This window comes from Nipponia nippon, unplaced genomic scaffold (genome assembly GCF_047370975.1).
Source record: "Nipponia nippon isolate SJK-2023a ecotype South Korea unplaced genomic scaffold, ASM4737097v1 scaffold_10, whole genome shotgun sequence".
Classification (NCBI taxonomy): Eukaryota; Metazoa; Chordata; class Aves; order Pelecaniformes; family Threskiornithidae; genus Nipponia; species Nipponia nippon.
This window is the reverse complement of record NW_028262291.1, coordinates 8,109,973-8,124,898: the sequence shown is the minus strand read 5'-3', so window position 1 is coordinate 8,124,898 and position 14,926 is coordinate 8,109,973. Positions and strand designations below refer to the sequence as shown.

General features: G+C 39.5%; 1 protein-coding gene across 3 annotated transcripts in view; it reads left to right on the top strand.

Annotated features, from left to right (window-relative positions):
* MPPED2 (metallophosphoesterase domain containing 2) overlaps positions 1 to 8,380 on the top strand; it is a 110,950-nt gene extending 102,570 nt beyond the window's left edge. For all 3 annotated transcript variants that reach the window (XM_087746726.1, XM_087746724.1, XM_087746725.1), the window contains exons 5-7: positions 2,148 to 2,263; positions 4,891 to 5,004; positions 8,174 to 8,380. In XM_087746726.1, coding sequence (XP_087602852.1) covers positions 2,148 to 2,263; positions 4,891 to 5,004; positions 8,174 to 8,292 — 349 coding nt within the window. In that variant the 3' untranslated portion in view covers positions 8,293 to 8,380. The remainder of the gene's footprint in view (positions 1 to 2,147; positions 2,264 to 4,890; positions 5,005 to 8,173) is intronic.
* Positions 8,381 to 14,926: the final 6,546 nt, after the last annotated feature.

The following is a 14,926-nucleotide window of genomic DNA, read 5'->3' as shown; positions in this document are numbered from 1 at the left end:
ATAAAAAAACCAGCAGACAAGTGCAGGTTTTTCTGTGGCTGTAGCCTCCAAAGAGCTCCAGAGAGATCACAGATGTGGTTTCACATTTCAGGTTTAACTATGGTGTAGTAACTACAGTATTATCTGCAGGAGAAATGCAAGTGGGGAAAGAATCATTAATTGACAGTGAAAAGTTCAACCTCTGCGCTGTGTGTTTGGTTTTTTTAAGCAGCTGAATGTTTAGCCAAACCGTATTTTAACTTTTAACTGCAGCCCTGAACGTTACAATAATCTTGATACGTTAAAACCTAGGAGCATTGTAGGAAAGGAAATTTAGATATGTGTTTCAGAAAGGTCAATCATGGAAAAGCAGAAACACTTGTGATTTAGTTGAAGCTAAGACACATGCTTCGGTTTGAATTGTTACATACAAACCTCCTGTGAAGTGTGCTGACCTTACTTTACAACATATGAACCCCTTTAAGTGTTTCAGTGGGTGCAGAGTAAGCCAGCAGTGAGAGGTGAAGTCTCATTGCTGTGCACATGAGGAACCCATAGCTCACATAAAATGTTTAACTGCCATCTAATTTTCCTATCTTTTGTTAGCGTTCATCCAGCAAGTCTGCTAGGTTGAACGAGTTCCTGTGTGTGTGTAGTATAAGTATTAGTTCAGTAGGACTACATGGGATACATCTATTATTTGTTACTAAGGCACCAGTGACCTTCCTGCTCCTGCATTAGCAGTACCTGCTGTTGTCCCATACTGCCGACTGACAGGAATTCCGACCATACATCTAACTGGGTATAGTCTTCATTGGTCAAATGACTGTCTCTGGAAAACAAAACACTTCCATTACAAAAAAAATAAAAATTAGAGAAGTAATCTCAGCAGGAAAATTCCACTTAAACACATATTTGAGGCTGAAAAATGCATAATTTAGAGGGTGCAGGAGGCAGATTACATAATGAAATGATGTAGGACTCTTAATGATCTCTGTTTAACAGGTATGGTTTTCTTTAAGGTTGGTCAGTGGTTGGTCCTGCCCCCCCCCCCCCCCCCTTTTATTTTTTATTTTCAGAACTGCAGTACACAGAAGACTGCAGGAGCCGCTTGGACTCTCAGAAAGATGACCCCAAATGACTGGGGCTAGGACAGGAGGATCCTAACTGAAAATGAGGCACCCTGGTCTAAATCTGTTGCCTGAGCTCTAGGAAACACACACATGGATGAAAACTCTTAAAATTAGTACAATACTAACAGCTGTATAAAAAGTCATTAGTAACAGGTGTCAATATTATAGTATCTCTTCAGAACAATTGCTCTGTGTACCTACATGATAAGGAAAGGCTTTATTGTAATATACCTGCATCAAAATGATTCAATTTGGCTGTTACACATTGAAAAAGTACTCCTGGAAGGTCTGCTTTTCGTTACTACGTGCCTGGGTTGATGGATAAACCAATGTCTCAGAACAGTGCTATGCTATGATGGTGGAGACTGAGGATCTCTGTTTTCCTTAAGAAATGCTAAATGAATTCTAAATTATAAGATCTATTGAAAAAGTCACTGTGAGGCTAAACGTTTTGCGATCAAGACCTCTTGAGGAGGCTCAGGAGTTCAAAGCCAAGTTATGTGACAATGTTGGGGTATTAGAAGTGCTAAAAGGAGCAAGTTTGAGTTTAGCGAAATACTGTAGTACAGACGGTGCGTATAACAGCCGCATCGTACAGCCTTCCTGTTGAGCACTGGCTGCCCTGTGCTGTGGGAAGCTGACTCTTGCCTCCAAAGAACTGTTGGATTTTTGCTTGGTTTGGTGGGTAACATAAGGAAGGAGTTTTTACGTATGAACATCCCCAAACTTTGGGAAAAAAGTTTTAGATTTAGGCTGTGTTATTTTAACTTTTTTCCCTTTCACTCTAGTGAGTAAATGCCCCCAGGGCTGAATACTCTTCAAGTACAAAAAGAGCATAGGATATTAATACAAATTCAAATGTATAGATCAGTGCATGTATGTATTTGAACCAGTTTGTTTTAGAGGCATCCCCTTTAAAAAGGCTGTCTGCCAGTAACCTCTGAAGCACAGAAATTTGTTTTAATTCAGAAAAATTGGAGAAGGGAAGAGATTTTAATTTTACACTGATGCAGTTCATCTTATTTTCCCCCAAAGGACACCGTGGTTTAATGGATGGGGCTTTAACCTACCCAGAGGTCAGTCTTTGCTAGACAAGTGGAACCTTATTCCTGAGGGAATTGATATACTAATGACACACGGACCTCCCCTTGGTAAGTGCAACAAAAGCTGCGTGTGATTTTTTTGTATGAGAATTTTACTTTCAAAATAAGCAAAAATAATAATGCTATAAGCTATACTGTAATCACATCCTGACTCAAAACTATGAATTAAAAAGCGTTTTTGGAAGAAGTGTGAAGTGATGACTAGGCTTAGCAGATCTGTTGAGCTTCCAGGTGTTTTCTTAATAAAAACTAAATTTTTTGTTAAAATCAAGCTAGGGAAGATCAAATATCTGACTCCATAGCCATTATAGTTTGACATTTTATTTAAGAACAGTATTCATCTCTGACAAACAGTTTCGAATCCCATATGATTTTCAGAGATTGACTAAAACTTTTAAAACATTTTTCCACTACAATGACATGTTTCCTTAAGGTTTTAGAGTATGCAGTCAAGAGTTCAGGAGTATGTAGTCACATATTCTCCTTGATAACATCCTTGTAAACGTAGAATATGTAACAGTAGTTTTAAAGATATTAATTGGCTTAATTAATAGCACAAGTCTATGAATGCATAATTTTTTTTTTCATTAAGGAGTTAAAGTTTTTCACTTAGTTAAATTTTGCCTGCCTTGTAAATATGAGTAATTCACTGATCCCCATTTTAATTCTAAGTTCTAAACTAAGTTCTGGTGGTCTCGAAAAGACACTTAAGATGATCATTCAGCAGAGGTAGGAGTACTCAGTTTTGGCATATCTAAAGTCATTAAAGCCCACATTTGAAAATGCCCACTTTTTTTCCCTGTCCCGTACCCCACAAGACACTATCGCGTATTGTTTACTGCTTTTCTTTAAGACACACGTGGCAAGCAGTCTAGTACCATATTTTAAATATTTCAGTTGGTTTTACAGCTGAGCATCTGCCTTTTATAAATATGGCTTACCAGGATAAGAAAGTATGTCAGCCTCTTCTTCACTACCATTATCCTTAGTAGACTGTGATTTTGTCAGGGTTTTAGTAAGCCCTTGAAATCCAAGTGGTCAGATCACCACATGATCATGTGAAGTCACTGACTTTTGAGATGGTAGTGAATGTAAAAAAAAAAAACCTTACGAGAATTGCAGGGTGCCATTATAAAACAGCATTTAATTGCTTCCAGGCTGGCTCAGTGCTCTCATAGAGCTTCTCAGTGAACGTGGAGCCAGGAATTAATGCATGCTTATGTTTTGTACCACAATTAAGAGTCAGCAATCTAAGCAGAGCTAAGGAAAAAAAAAGTCTGGAAAGTTTTTTGACCGGTAATATAATTTCTGCTCCTTTTATATCCTGGTTACTCTTTTAATACTACTTAGAGAATGTTGTAAGGTGATCTGCAAATTCTCTTTAATCTTACTAGAGCTACCAGCGTGCTGCTTTGATAAAGCAGCGATGCACCATCCACTGACAGTGGAGCGCACCGGATATTGAAACCCAAGGCTTTGAATAGCACTCTTTTAATCTGTTTATTTTCCCAAAGAAGCAAAAAACCCCACAAGCGTGTTTAGAATGTTTCCTGGGTGCTGTTTTAAATGGGTTGCTAATCCATCTGCTCTGAATTGGATTCATGTAGAAATACTGTGATGCTGGAGACAATAATGAGTGCTTTAATTGAATAAGCGTACTTAAATTTTGATTTTGATGGAGGTCATGAAGTTCAATTTCAAAAGGTTGGCACCATATTTTAACTACAGACACAGATTATGTGTTAGTACTGTGCCTAAAAGGAAGGGGTCTAAGTCTCAGCCTGCACGATAATATTGACAAAATGCTGCTTTTTAAATTACGTAAATATTAAGGGGAGTTAGAGCTGTAACTGGACTCTTTGTTCTCTCCAAAATTCAGTCAAGTTCATGTCACAACATGTTTTTACTACCTGGGATAAACTTGGCACAGGGTGTAATTACTTTAAAGTTAGTATAACGGTGCTACAGTTGGATGTGGCTCCTGGTTTCCTTTTTACTCCTCCTTATGCTTCTTGCCCTGCTGATCCCTATCAGTGTTAGTCCAGGCAGCAGAGTGCTGTAATAACTGAGGTCAAGTTTTGTACATCTTCCCATATTATCCATAGGACTGAGTGGCAACGTAGTCAATTAGCACTTGCTTGTTAGAAGCTATTTTGCTACACTGCTTGTTGTTGGTGACTGGGGACTCAGAAGTAACCTGACATTTGCAGACCGTGGTCCTCTGGAAGTTGCAGGAGGCCGTATTGTAAATCTTCGGGGTGGCAGAGGTATCGGGTCATAGATGAGCTCATCTTTCAGAGGTATTTTGTTTCTGGGGTAACCACCTAGCTGGCTTGGGAAGCTGTCTGCTGTAAGAGCCAGGGGAAAGGGAAGAAAAATCTGCAGCAGTGCCGGGAATAAATGTCCCAGTGTTTCAAGGTGGAAGATGAGTTCAAACCTATAGTTTAAAAAAAAAATCACATCCAGAAAAATATTAATGCAGATGGAGGGAGGAAATCTTAAAGAAGACAAAGTGACACTGAAACATTTCTTAAAAGCCATTGTGTGCTTTAATGGAGAGGTTACGACTACAGGTAATGTAATAAACCTTCCGTGAATTATGACTTCCTGAAAGACTACGTGAAACCTTACCTGAATAGAGAAAATTAATAGTATTGATTGCATTTTGCCTTCAGGTTTTCGAGACTGGGTTCCAAAGGAGCTGCAGAGAGTGGGTTGTGTGGAACTGTTGAACACGGTGCAGAGGCGAGTAAGGCCCAAACTCCATGTCTTTGGTGGGATTCATGAAGGTAAGGAGCAGTGCTAGTCCTCTCTTCAATCTCAGGCGGGTTTCAAAGAAGTGTGGTTCAGTGGTGTATTGCAAAGGATGGATAATGGCATATTGGACTAAAGTAGGTAGGGAATTGAGGGGAGCGATTGCATGCACAGCACTTCGTAAATTTATGCCAGAATTAAAACAGACTGTTTCAGGAACGTGTGCTACATTTAGCCACCTACATCTTTCACTGTGCAAAGGTAGTTCTATACAGGTTATTTGAAAGCAATTCAAATTTTGACAAACTTGGTTAGAGAAACAGATGAGATTCCCCACACTTGCAAGCCAAAATGAAAATTATCCCCATTATTCCAAGCACAGGAGCCAAGAAAGGTGCAAAAAAAGAAAAGAAAATCAAAGACAACTTACTGTATCACCTCACCTCCCTCAGTGTATAAGGAAGATCGAAAAGGAGGGCATCTTGAGTCAGACATCAGGAAGAGAGGTTGCCAGAACTCACTTTGCGTACATTTCTAAAACCATCCTGTAATACAGTTTGTACTGTGCATGTTACCTTCCAGCAGTCTCATATTTGAGAAGAGATATTTCCCCACTGCCAGTACCAGATCAGGCAGAGTATGAAGCTTCAGAAACAATAACCTCTGTTTGTGGCAGTGGAAGAGACTGAGAGATTAAATCCATTTTGGAGATACTTAAATATTTAATACAATTTTGTAGCTTTCATGTGGCCGAGAGACAAACACTAGGATTTCTGCCTGAGAGAGTGTAAGACTATGTGACCCTAGAACTCAAAATTACACATGAAATACTTTATATTGTCCCCCCTGGAGGTTTCTGCATTGACTCTAATTAGGTTCTCCATAGGCTTAAAGATTTGGAGGATTTCATAAAAGAAAAATAAAAAAAGGACAGCTTTCTCAACTAGTGTTGTTGGTTTTTCTGAAGCCCTTATGACTTCATGCAATGAGTTTTGTGCCTGGTATCTGTAAATAACGAGTTTATAATGGAAATATTGACATGACCTTAAGTATAGTGGCATGAATAGCAGTCTTTTAATGCACCTAGGAGCCGATTGGATATTTTGTATAAATATTAATCCTTGCATATTAAGAATAAGTGAATACAGCAAGACTTCCAGCTAAAACACGTAAATTGTGTACAGCCTTTGTCGGCACATTGGATGATGAAACGTCTAGTTGTAGTAGTGTTAAGTAATGGGAGAGGAAGGTATGTACGAGATCATTATTATGAGAAAGCACTGAGGAACCACGTGCAGCACCTTACCTTTAAATCTGATAGGAAAGGTGGTAGCACATATTAAAAGTTCACGTTCAAATACATTCTTACAAGAATAATAACAAAAAAGTTAAAATCCCGTTTAGTACTTACGCAGAAGACATGAGAACGGCTTGTTTCAGTACAGAAAGAAATAGCCAAGTCTTAAGAGCATTAATTCTCATCCAGCTCCAGCTGAGATGAACATGCACCACATTCCATTAAATCAGCAGAGGCTATACACCCGTTTTGGTGATGCAGGTTTTTTTCCTGGTTGATAAGCAAGAACAACCTCAAAAAAGGTTTTTCCCACCATGAGATGATCTAAATCAAAATTGCCAGTCTAAATAAATAAAGTAATAGAGGCGGACAGTGCAGCAATTCTGAAGTGATTATTCTTTCTGATAGACACTGTGGGTAGCTGTATTTATCTTAGCTTTCAGACAGCGGTGATCTGTACTGTATCATAATGGTTTAAAAGAAAAACATTTTTCCCCCGTGGGTTAGTGATGGGAAGTTCTCTTCCTCTGTGAAACTCTGGGGTGGGGTTTTTTTTTGTTTTGGTTTTTTTTGTGTTTGTTTTTTGTTTTGTTTTGTTTTAAAGTACATTTGGTGCCATATTCTTCCTAGATTTTTTTCTAGCTTCTTTATTAGCTTTCTGTTGATGTCAGCTGAAAACAATGGCAAAGCTTTCCCTCACCTTTTGCACTGGTGGAACTGGAGCCCCTGTCTCCTTATCATTGAGGGAATGTCTGTAAGAGGAGAGCTTCTGCCTTCTCAGTATCTCTGTACTTCTGTTATCATTTGTTTTCTCACATCACATTTGCTGAATGAAGGCTCAGGTGCGACTCAATTCATGGGTCGCTATAGTTTGCTCCACTGGCCCAAAAGTACTGGAGTGCACAACTCTCTGTTATGTCCTATTCCTGTGCGGTAAGTGGGGGAGAAGATAGAGGCCAGCAGAGAAAGAGCATTGCTGCTGGTTCCTCTGGCGCGCTGTGAACAAGAGCATTGCTGGCCAGATGTGTAGAAGGTTGACAACAGTCTTCAGCGTCCTGAAAATGATGCCATAGTGTTACTGAGGAGTCAAGTCCTTGGCATACTGAAAAACCTCTGATTAATATTTGCTGCTTCTTGCTTTTTTTATTTGTGAAGGAGTTATCAAGATCCCTTCGTGATGAAAAGAAGTCATCTATTTAACCTTCACCTCTATTTTCTGCTTAAGCTAGGGGTTGTCCACTGACCTCCAGTGCTCTGTTGTGTTTATAGCAGGAGATACCTTTCCTTAGTCGTGTTTTTCACTGGTAGATAACACACACACACACACACACATATATAAATAAAGTAAATATGTATGTGTGCATATTTTTAACCTAATAATGAGTTTCTGAGGTTTCACAAGCCAGCGTGAGCACTGGCTTGGCAGTCCTGTGGTGGGGAACTGGATGATAAGGGCTAGCATGGGGAAAGCTTACCGGGTTCGATTCATTGCCCAAAGAGGAGTTTTTAGAGATGAAATCAAAGTTACTTCTAAATATTTTGCTCCTGATTGGTCTTTTTCTTATGACAGACATTATAGGCATGCAAACTACAGCTCACTAATTAAGTAATTAGAAAAAGTACATGTGTGGTTTTGTCTCTGTTTCTGCTGTATCCAGTTGCAAGAGAAGATTTTCCGTGGGGGAAGGAAGTTTGCACGTAAAAGCATCAGTTCTTACTTCAAATACAGTACACTGTATTTTTTCCAATCAAGCCTTTGTGGTAGCTTTCAAGAGCTTGTATCATTTTGAGGGGATTAATCTAATTTTATTCCAAAGCATTGATCCCAGAACAGGTTTTCAGTGCAGCTGCCCACGGGCAGTATCGTTTGTTTATATTACAATAAGTGTGACACATTCTCCCTGCAGGTTATGGCATTATGACAGACGGTTACACAACGTACATCAATGCTTCAACGTGTACAGTCAGCTTTCAACCAACCAACCCTCCAATTATATTTGACCTTCCAACCCCTCAAGGATCATGAAGCACTACTGCACATTTGGAACTGGGGAAGGTCTATAAACTGCCATTTTCTAATTATAAAACTTACATTCTGTTACATGTTTATTTCAAAATTGTCGGGGGGGTGGGCTGGGATTTGGGGGAACTGTGGGGGTTTTTTTGGGGTGGGGTTTGGGTTTTTGGGGGTTTTTTGTTGTTTTTTTTTTTCTTTCTCTTTTTTTTTTTGTAAATTGCTGGTACAAAAGAAACAAAAGTTAGAGGTTGTGCTTTTTGGAAATGCAGCATTCATTTCAAATTGATAAAGCATTGTGAATTTGTAAAATGAATTTTGTTTTTCAATAAATTTGCCATTGTAAATTGTTATAGTGTTCTCAAAAGGACAGCCAAGCTTTCTTTTAATAAGTGAGAGACCTTATTTTAATATTATATTATAAGCTAAAAAATAGGCAGCATTTAAAAACACCCAAATTTGCACAACTTACGTTATTGTCGGGGTTTTTTAAGTGTCTTCTTTTTCCCTAGGTCTAAGTGTTAGCTTTTCATCTCCGTTTATATCAATTTTTTTTAGTAGCACAAACAATATTTTGGGGTCCATTTACCTCTTGGTATCTGTGCATGTACTGGAACTTGTTTCTGTTAACAGTAGAATGCAGCAAGGGGAAAATAGACTTCTTAGTTGTTTGTCTCTACCTGCTTTATACGTTAAAGACTGATGTAGATAGCCACAGCCTGTATGTGATATCTACCTTTTATTGTTTGTTTTTAAATTATTTTAGCTTTAAAAGACTGGGGGTGAAAGCTGCAAAGAGCAGGTATTTCATGCAGTAAAAAAAAATGTAAATGCGGACTCCTTTTAAATATGAATTTATATATATATGTATTTTTTGTGCATTATAACTAAGCTAGGATTTAATATTGCCAGTATAGCATCTGCAAAATTATGCTGTACAGCACATCTAAATTACGAAGGATGTGACACATTTTCCAAGTGCTCAAGGCCTTCAAGAGCCCGAGTTAAATCTTTGTCGTAGTTCAGGCATGTATAGAGTCAAATGGATACAATCAAGCCTAACTAAAATAAGGCTTAGTTGTCCTTTATATTTAAATATTCTTCTTGTCTTTTTATTTCCTTTTTCTTATTTTGCACTGTGTGTAAATGCAATCTCGCTAGCACAAAATATTGTTGCAGATAGTTATTTCTGTTCTACCACTGTAAATGCTATTGAGCTTTGTTCTGTTTTATGTTACCTTGTTAATGGAATTTAGAAAAGCAGTTGTTTCTTTAAATTTATTGTGATATTATATCTAGCGGCCTTTATATGCAAATAAAATTGCAAGATTTTTAAATACGTGGTTTAAGGGAATTTTGCATTTTTCTGTGGCAGTAACAATTTGGGGAGGCAGTGAAAATGGTAAGTATTTCTATTTCTCAATAAATTTTTATTGCTTACCATTCACAGGATGTCAGTTGGGTCGATAAAGCACTCAGACTTCTTCCGTTCCTCTGCCATCCGTCTCCCCATTCCTTTTCGACAGATTTTGTCTTCAGATGTTGTAATTCAGTGCAACCAAATTTGCACAGTTAAGCCTTGTGGCATACTATTGCAGATGACGTGAGGAAAAATTGATTAGGCAGTAACCTTTGTGCTTCCTCACTTGGTCATTGGTACTGCACTGCAGGTGCCTTATGCTCATCCGCTATGAAATGAATCGTCACAGTTAAGAAGTGAATAGTCATAGATGAAATATATCACTTTTTACCTGGATCTTTTCTCAGTTTTGTGGCTACAGGTGGATCCACCACTGGCAAGAGAATTGCAGGGGAGTGTGGTTCAGTGCATGCCAGTAGAATGGCAAACACAACAGGACCTGCTGGTATTGCTGCAATAAAGTATACAATAACAGAATCTTGTTCAAAAGTAGAAGTTATGGCTGTGAAAATCCAGTTTAAAACATGGGAAGTAAGGCACTGTTTTCATTAATCCGCATCTGCAGTAACATGAAACAAGACCTGGAGAGCCAGAGAGTAGTCCCATTTATCGTAGCAGGTTGTTAACTTTTGACAGGATTTGATATAAAGGTTATAGACAACAAATTCTAGGCTCTTACAGCAGAGTGCTACTTAGAGGGCTGCTACTTGTGTATTCTGATGCAGTGCTCATTACACATAACCACAGAGTTAGGCTGAAATTTTCAGATTTATAAGGCTGCTATACCAAAGTCTTTCTTTTCTGGGAAAGAAGCTGCTGTACCTCTTACATCTAGTTCTTGTTTTGTATGTGGATTTCTTGTCAGGTTTCCTTATGGAATAGACAGGCACCTTCACTCTTTAGTGATATCTGCCCCGCTTTGTTTGCGGTGCTGGTTATTTTATCAATTGAGCCAAAGGGGAAAGAGTCACCAAATATCAGTCCTTCCTTTTGGGTGTAGATGCAGGTTCTGTCTTGTGGGGTTTTTTTCCAGCCAGCAATGGAAAGACTAAGGAATTGGTTTTGGCAACCGCAGCTGTTTACTGGCAAAGAATGTGGCTACGTTTAAGATGGCTGCCCTTCCTCAGATAAAGCATTTTCTTGGAGCACATAGAAATCATACACCTAGTGCACCTTAGATCATTCTCTTTCACTGATCTGTTGCTTGTTGTTACTGCATAAGGAGGAAATATCCATCAGCTGGGATGCTTTGTAGCGCCATGAACTGCCAGATGAGCAGGGAATAGCCACTGCTTCAGGATTGCTCTCCAGCCTTCTGAAGGACCTGGCGCCTCTTCACTAGCTAGGATAGGTATGGTCCATGGCACCAATCTGTCATTCTCCACTTCAGGTATCTGCGTCTAGTCAAAACTGGGTTATTCCTAAAGCAAAAATTTTAAGCCAGCAGCTTTGTTCCAGGATTTGAGCAGCCTGAAGCCTTCTGGCAGCAGATGGAGCCAGATGAGTAAAGGCTGGCATAAGTTCAGCCAGGAGTCTGCCTTGGGTAAGACTGGTAGTGAGAAAATACCAGAAGCAATGCCTTGAAGAAGCAAAAGTCTGTAGCAGACTTGGCAATAAGCTATAAACTGGTACATGTAGCTGTAGATGTCCTAAAGGTGTGTATCTTTCGGTTTCAGCTGTTTGCCATGTGCCCTGTTGGCTGTGTGGTGCAGCAGGTGTGTTATCAAGTGGTTCTGCACGGGGATATGAGGGCCTGGATTTGTAACAGCAGGCTAAGACTCTACTTCCATTTAGCTATGCATCAAGGACAGTCGCTGCTTTGTCATCAGTTGATGCTGGTGCTGAATACAGCTGTTAATTTTGAGAAATGCCTAATCTTCAGGGTACTTTCTACGCATGCATTTTCTCTTGTATTTTTTTTTCTCTCTGGCTGTCAGCTTCACCTTGTATACCACTGGTTGTTCAGCACTGAGCTTGTTCTTCTCTGTGGCAGGATGTTTTTAATTTTATTCCCTTAATTTTCCTTCGTCCTTTCAGAAATTGATCTAGCTTTTCCTCTTCTGGGAAAGCTATCATTTTGGCTAGCAGCTATTATAAAAAGGCCAGGAAAACATTAGCAGTTTGGCATTTTTTCTTTCTGCACTCTTTAGAGATTTCGAAATGTATACATGTCTGTCTTTGCTGTCACAGGCAGGTAATTTTCCTTTGCTGGATGTCAGCCATATCTGGCAATCAGGGTAAATGGGACACAGTATGATTTGAAGAAGTTTGATTTCACAGGGAGGCAAAAGTGTGATGAATCTGGTTCTTTTCAAGGATCCTTCACTACTAAAAGTAGCTTGATATCGGTATGCAGAATAAACCTTGGATAATAACTCTTTCTCCAGAGTCTGGTCCAAGCCCGTTGAACTCACTGGGAGTCTTTCTATTGACTTCAGCTGGCTTTGGATCAGACACCTGGCATCTATCTGGATTGTGTTTCTGTCTATTACTCATCCTTCAAACTGGAGGAGATGGTCCCTGGTTAACATGCAAGAACCTCTTGGCAGGAAGAGGGACCAACCTATTGTAAGTGCTGAATCTTTCCAAGTGATTGATTAACAGCAGCGTAGTCGATTAACCTTTCTTCTTCTGAGAGCAGCTTTCATCTAGTCATCTCGATAAGGCTGAAAGCAGTCAAGGCCTTTATCAGGGGAGGGCTGCAGAACAGGATGTTCCCCAGAGGTGATTGGTTCCCAATTCTCTCTGCATAGTGAATTTAGTGAATTCAGCAGACCTTGAGGTCAGGCATTTATTAGGCTAAGAGACTGTCAAATCAATCTGGTCTACTCCAGGCAAGTTCTACCAGGAGAATGGGTTTTGCCAAGACTCTGTCTAAGAAATAGATTGATGACTAACTCCTGGTTGAAGCTGCCTTTCTCTTTTCCATTTTCCGTGAATCAGATTTTTTCCCCTCACTGACACCAATATTTTCTCCCTAGACAAATTTTATTAAGGAAACTCCTGGAAACCATCTGTAATTTAAGTTGCAGGGAGACTTCCAAACTCTGTAGCCCTTCCATTCTGTGTTTAATTGACCCAAGGGCTTTCTTTCGAGACCTTGTTTTTGACCACACCTGATTGAATTACGTTTCTGGAATTTTCTTTTCACCCCTTCTCTTCCCCCCCCCCCCCTTTTTTTTTTTTAAACTTGACATTTTCTAGCAGTTATAGACAGGCAGGGATCCTGATCTTTCCCTGCCCAACATGATGCCTTCTCACTGGAAAGAGAAATGCATTGTAAAAGCTGCATGGAACAAAGCCTGCAACCCAAAGCAGTGTATTTGGTCCTTTCTCTATTTTGAGATATAGTTCCTAACTTCCATGCAGATTACTCATTTGCAGTAAATAGTCTTTTATGCACCATCATCGTTGCTAATTTACATTCACATGCTACTCAGATAAAATCATGTTATGATCAGGCTTGGACAACTATGTCAGCTGTCAGCCCTTGCAGGACACCCTACGCACTTTTGCAGGATCTCCCAGCCATCAAAGTACTGTCTGACCTACAGAAGCAGAAAGAAAGGGACTCTAACAAATAAGTGCAGCCTAAGTGCAACATGGAAGACTAAAGTCAGGTTTTAACATTTTCATCTTCAGTTCCTGTCAGTCTGATCAAGAGAAAATGCAAGAGAAGTCTGAGTGAGTTTAGTGCACTAAATCGGTTTTCAGTCATCCATATTGATTTATTTTTTTCCCCACCTAGGTATCGCTTTCCATACCTCCCTCTCTGGCTTGAGCCAGCCAGTTTTGTAACAATTCAATTAGGATGTGGCTATAAGGATAGAACTCATTTTGTTTTGCCTCCTGAGTTTTTCTGAGGAAGTTTTCCTCAGGCTCAATTTGCTTTTTGTTGATTATAGAATAGAATCAGAGGAGTCCTTCATTTTTTCTAGACAGCATTTCCCTGCAATTCTTATTACACAATTTAGTCCCTTATTTTGTACCTAAGGTTTACATTCATGGAAGAGGGTCTGACAAAAACATGTACCTCGGGTTAGGATAACTGAATGAATGGCCTGCATTCATCTCTTCCTCAGACAGCGGGTAGTATTTATCCCAGTAGATGGCTCAGTGCTACAATAGGACTTGGCTTTATGAGCTGAGGAGTCAGGACCACAAAAGTCCTAGGAGTTTAGATAAACTGCAAAATATTCAGAAGTAGACTTGAAAGTATAGACTTAAAAGTATAAAATAAAAGACTTAAAGTCTTCCTCAAATCCCATTAAAATGTATTTTTGTACTACTGTTAGTGCTAATGTGGCTCAAATGTGTCAGTCTGTTGCCCAGGGCTTTAAGTTTTTTGCATACTGTGTACAAGCATTTTCAACATTCACTGTCATGTGAGTATTTCAGCAAAATACTTTTTCTTTTCTGGCTGCTGAGAGTCACTGCAATTGGAGGAAGAGTGTAACTTTTCTTTTTTTTGTTAATTGTCAATATAGGTAGTATTGCCCAAAATCAGCATGGACCCGCTTGGTTCGGGAGCTCATGCACATAACAAGGGATCTCCCGCGTAAGGCTGAGTCTGAAGGGACAGGATGCCGAGAAGGTAGGAGAAGAGAAGTGTCTTGAGTTACTAGATTGAAAAGTGACCAACTTGCCCAAGATCACACAGGAGATCTCACCATCCTAAGAACTGAATCTGCATCTCCTGAGCGGTGTTCTGGCCCTTTAATTACAGCTTCCCTTTTTGTACGCTTTCCTTTGCAAATAGATGGAGGAACCAATCCTTTGTCACCCCAAGAACAAAGCTGCTGCTATAAAAATCATCCCAGGATCCTGGAACGCAGGCTGGCTTGTGACAGGGGAGACTTCCAGCTAGACAGAAAACAAAAATCAAAGCCAATTCCTGCATTTTTAATTACGCTAGAATAGAGGGAGGATAAACAGGTAAAACCAAACTCTTGGTAACAAAACAAGCAATCTCTATTAGTTGCACAGCAAAACCCTTATCTATCTTCTTAAAGTGTGAAAGTGCATCTTATGTTTTTTCTTCAGCAGGCAAAGAAGCGATGAACTCGCTTAGTCCAAACTCTGAAGATTATCACTATCATAGATTCTTTAAAAGGTCTGAGTCAGGTACAAAATCTTTACGTTACTCTCAGATACAGACTACAGCTCTGTCAGTAACACCACATTGTTATCGGCTTTGTGTTATGAGGTACCTAGAGAATTTTGGAG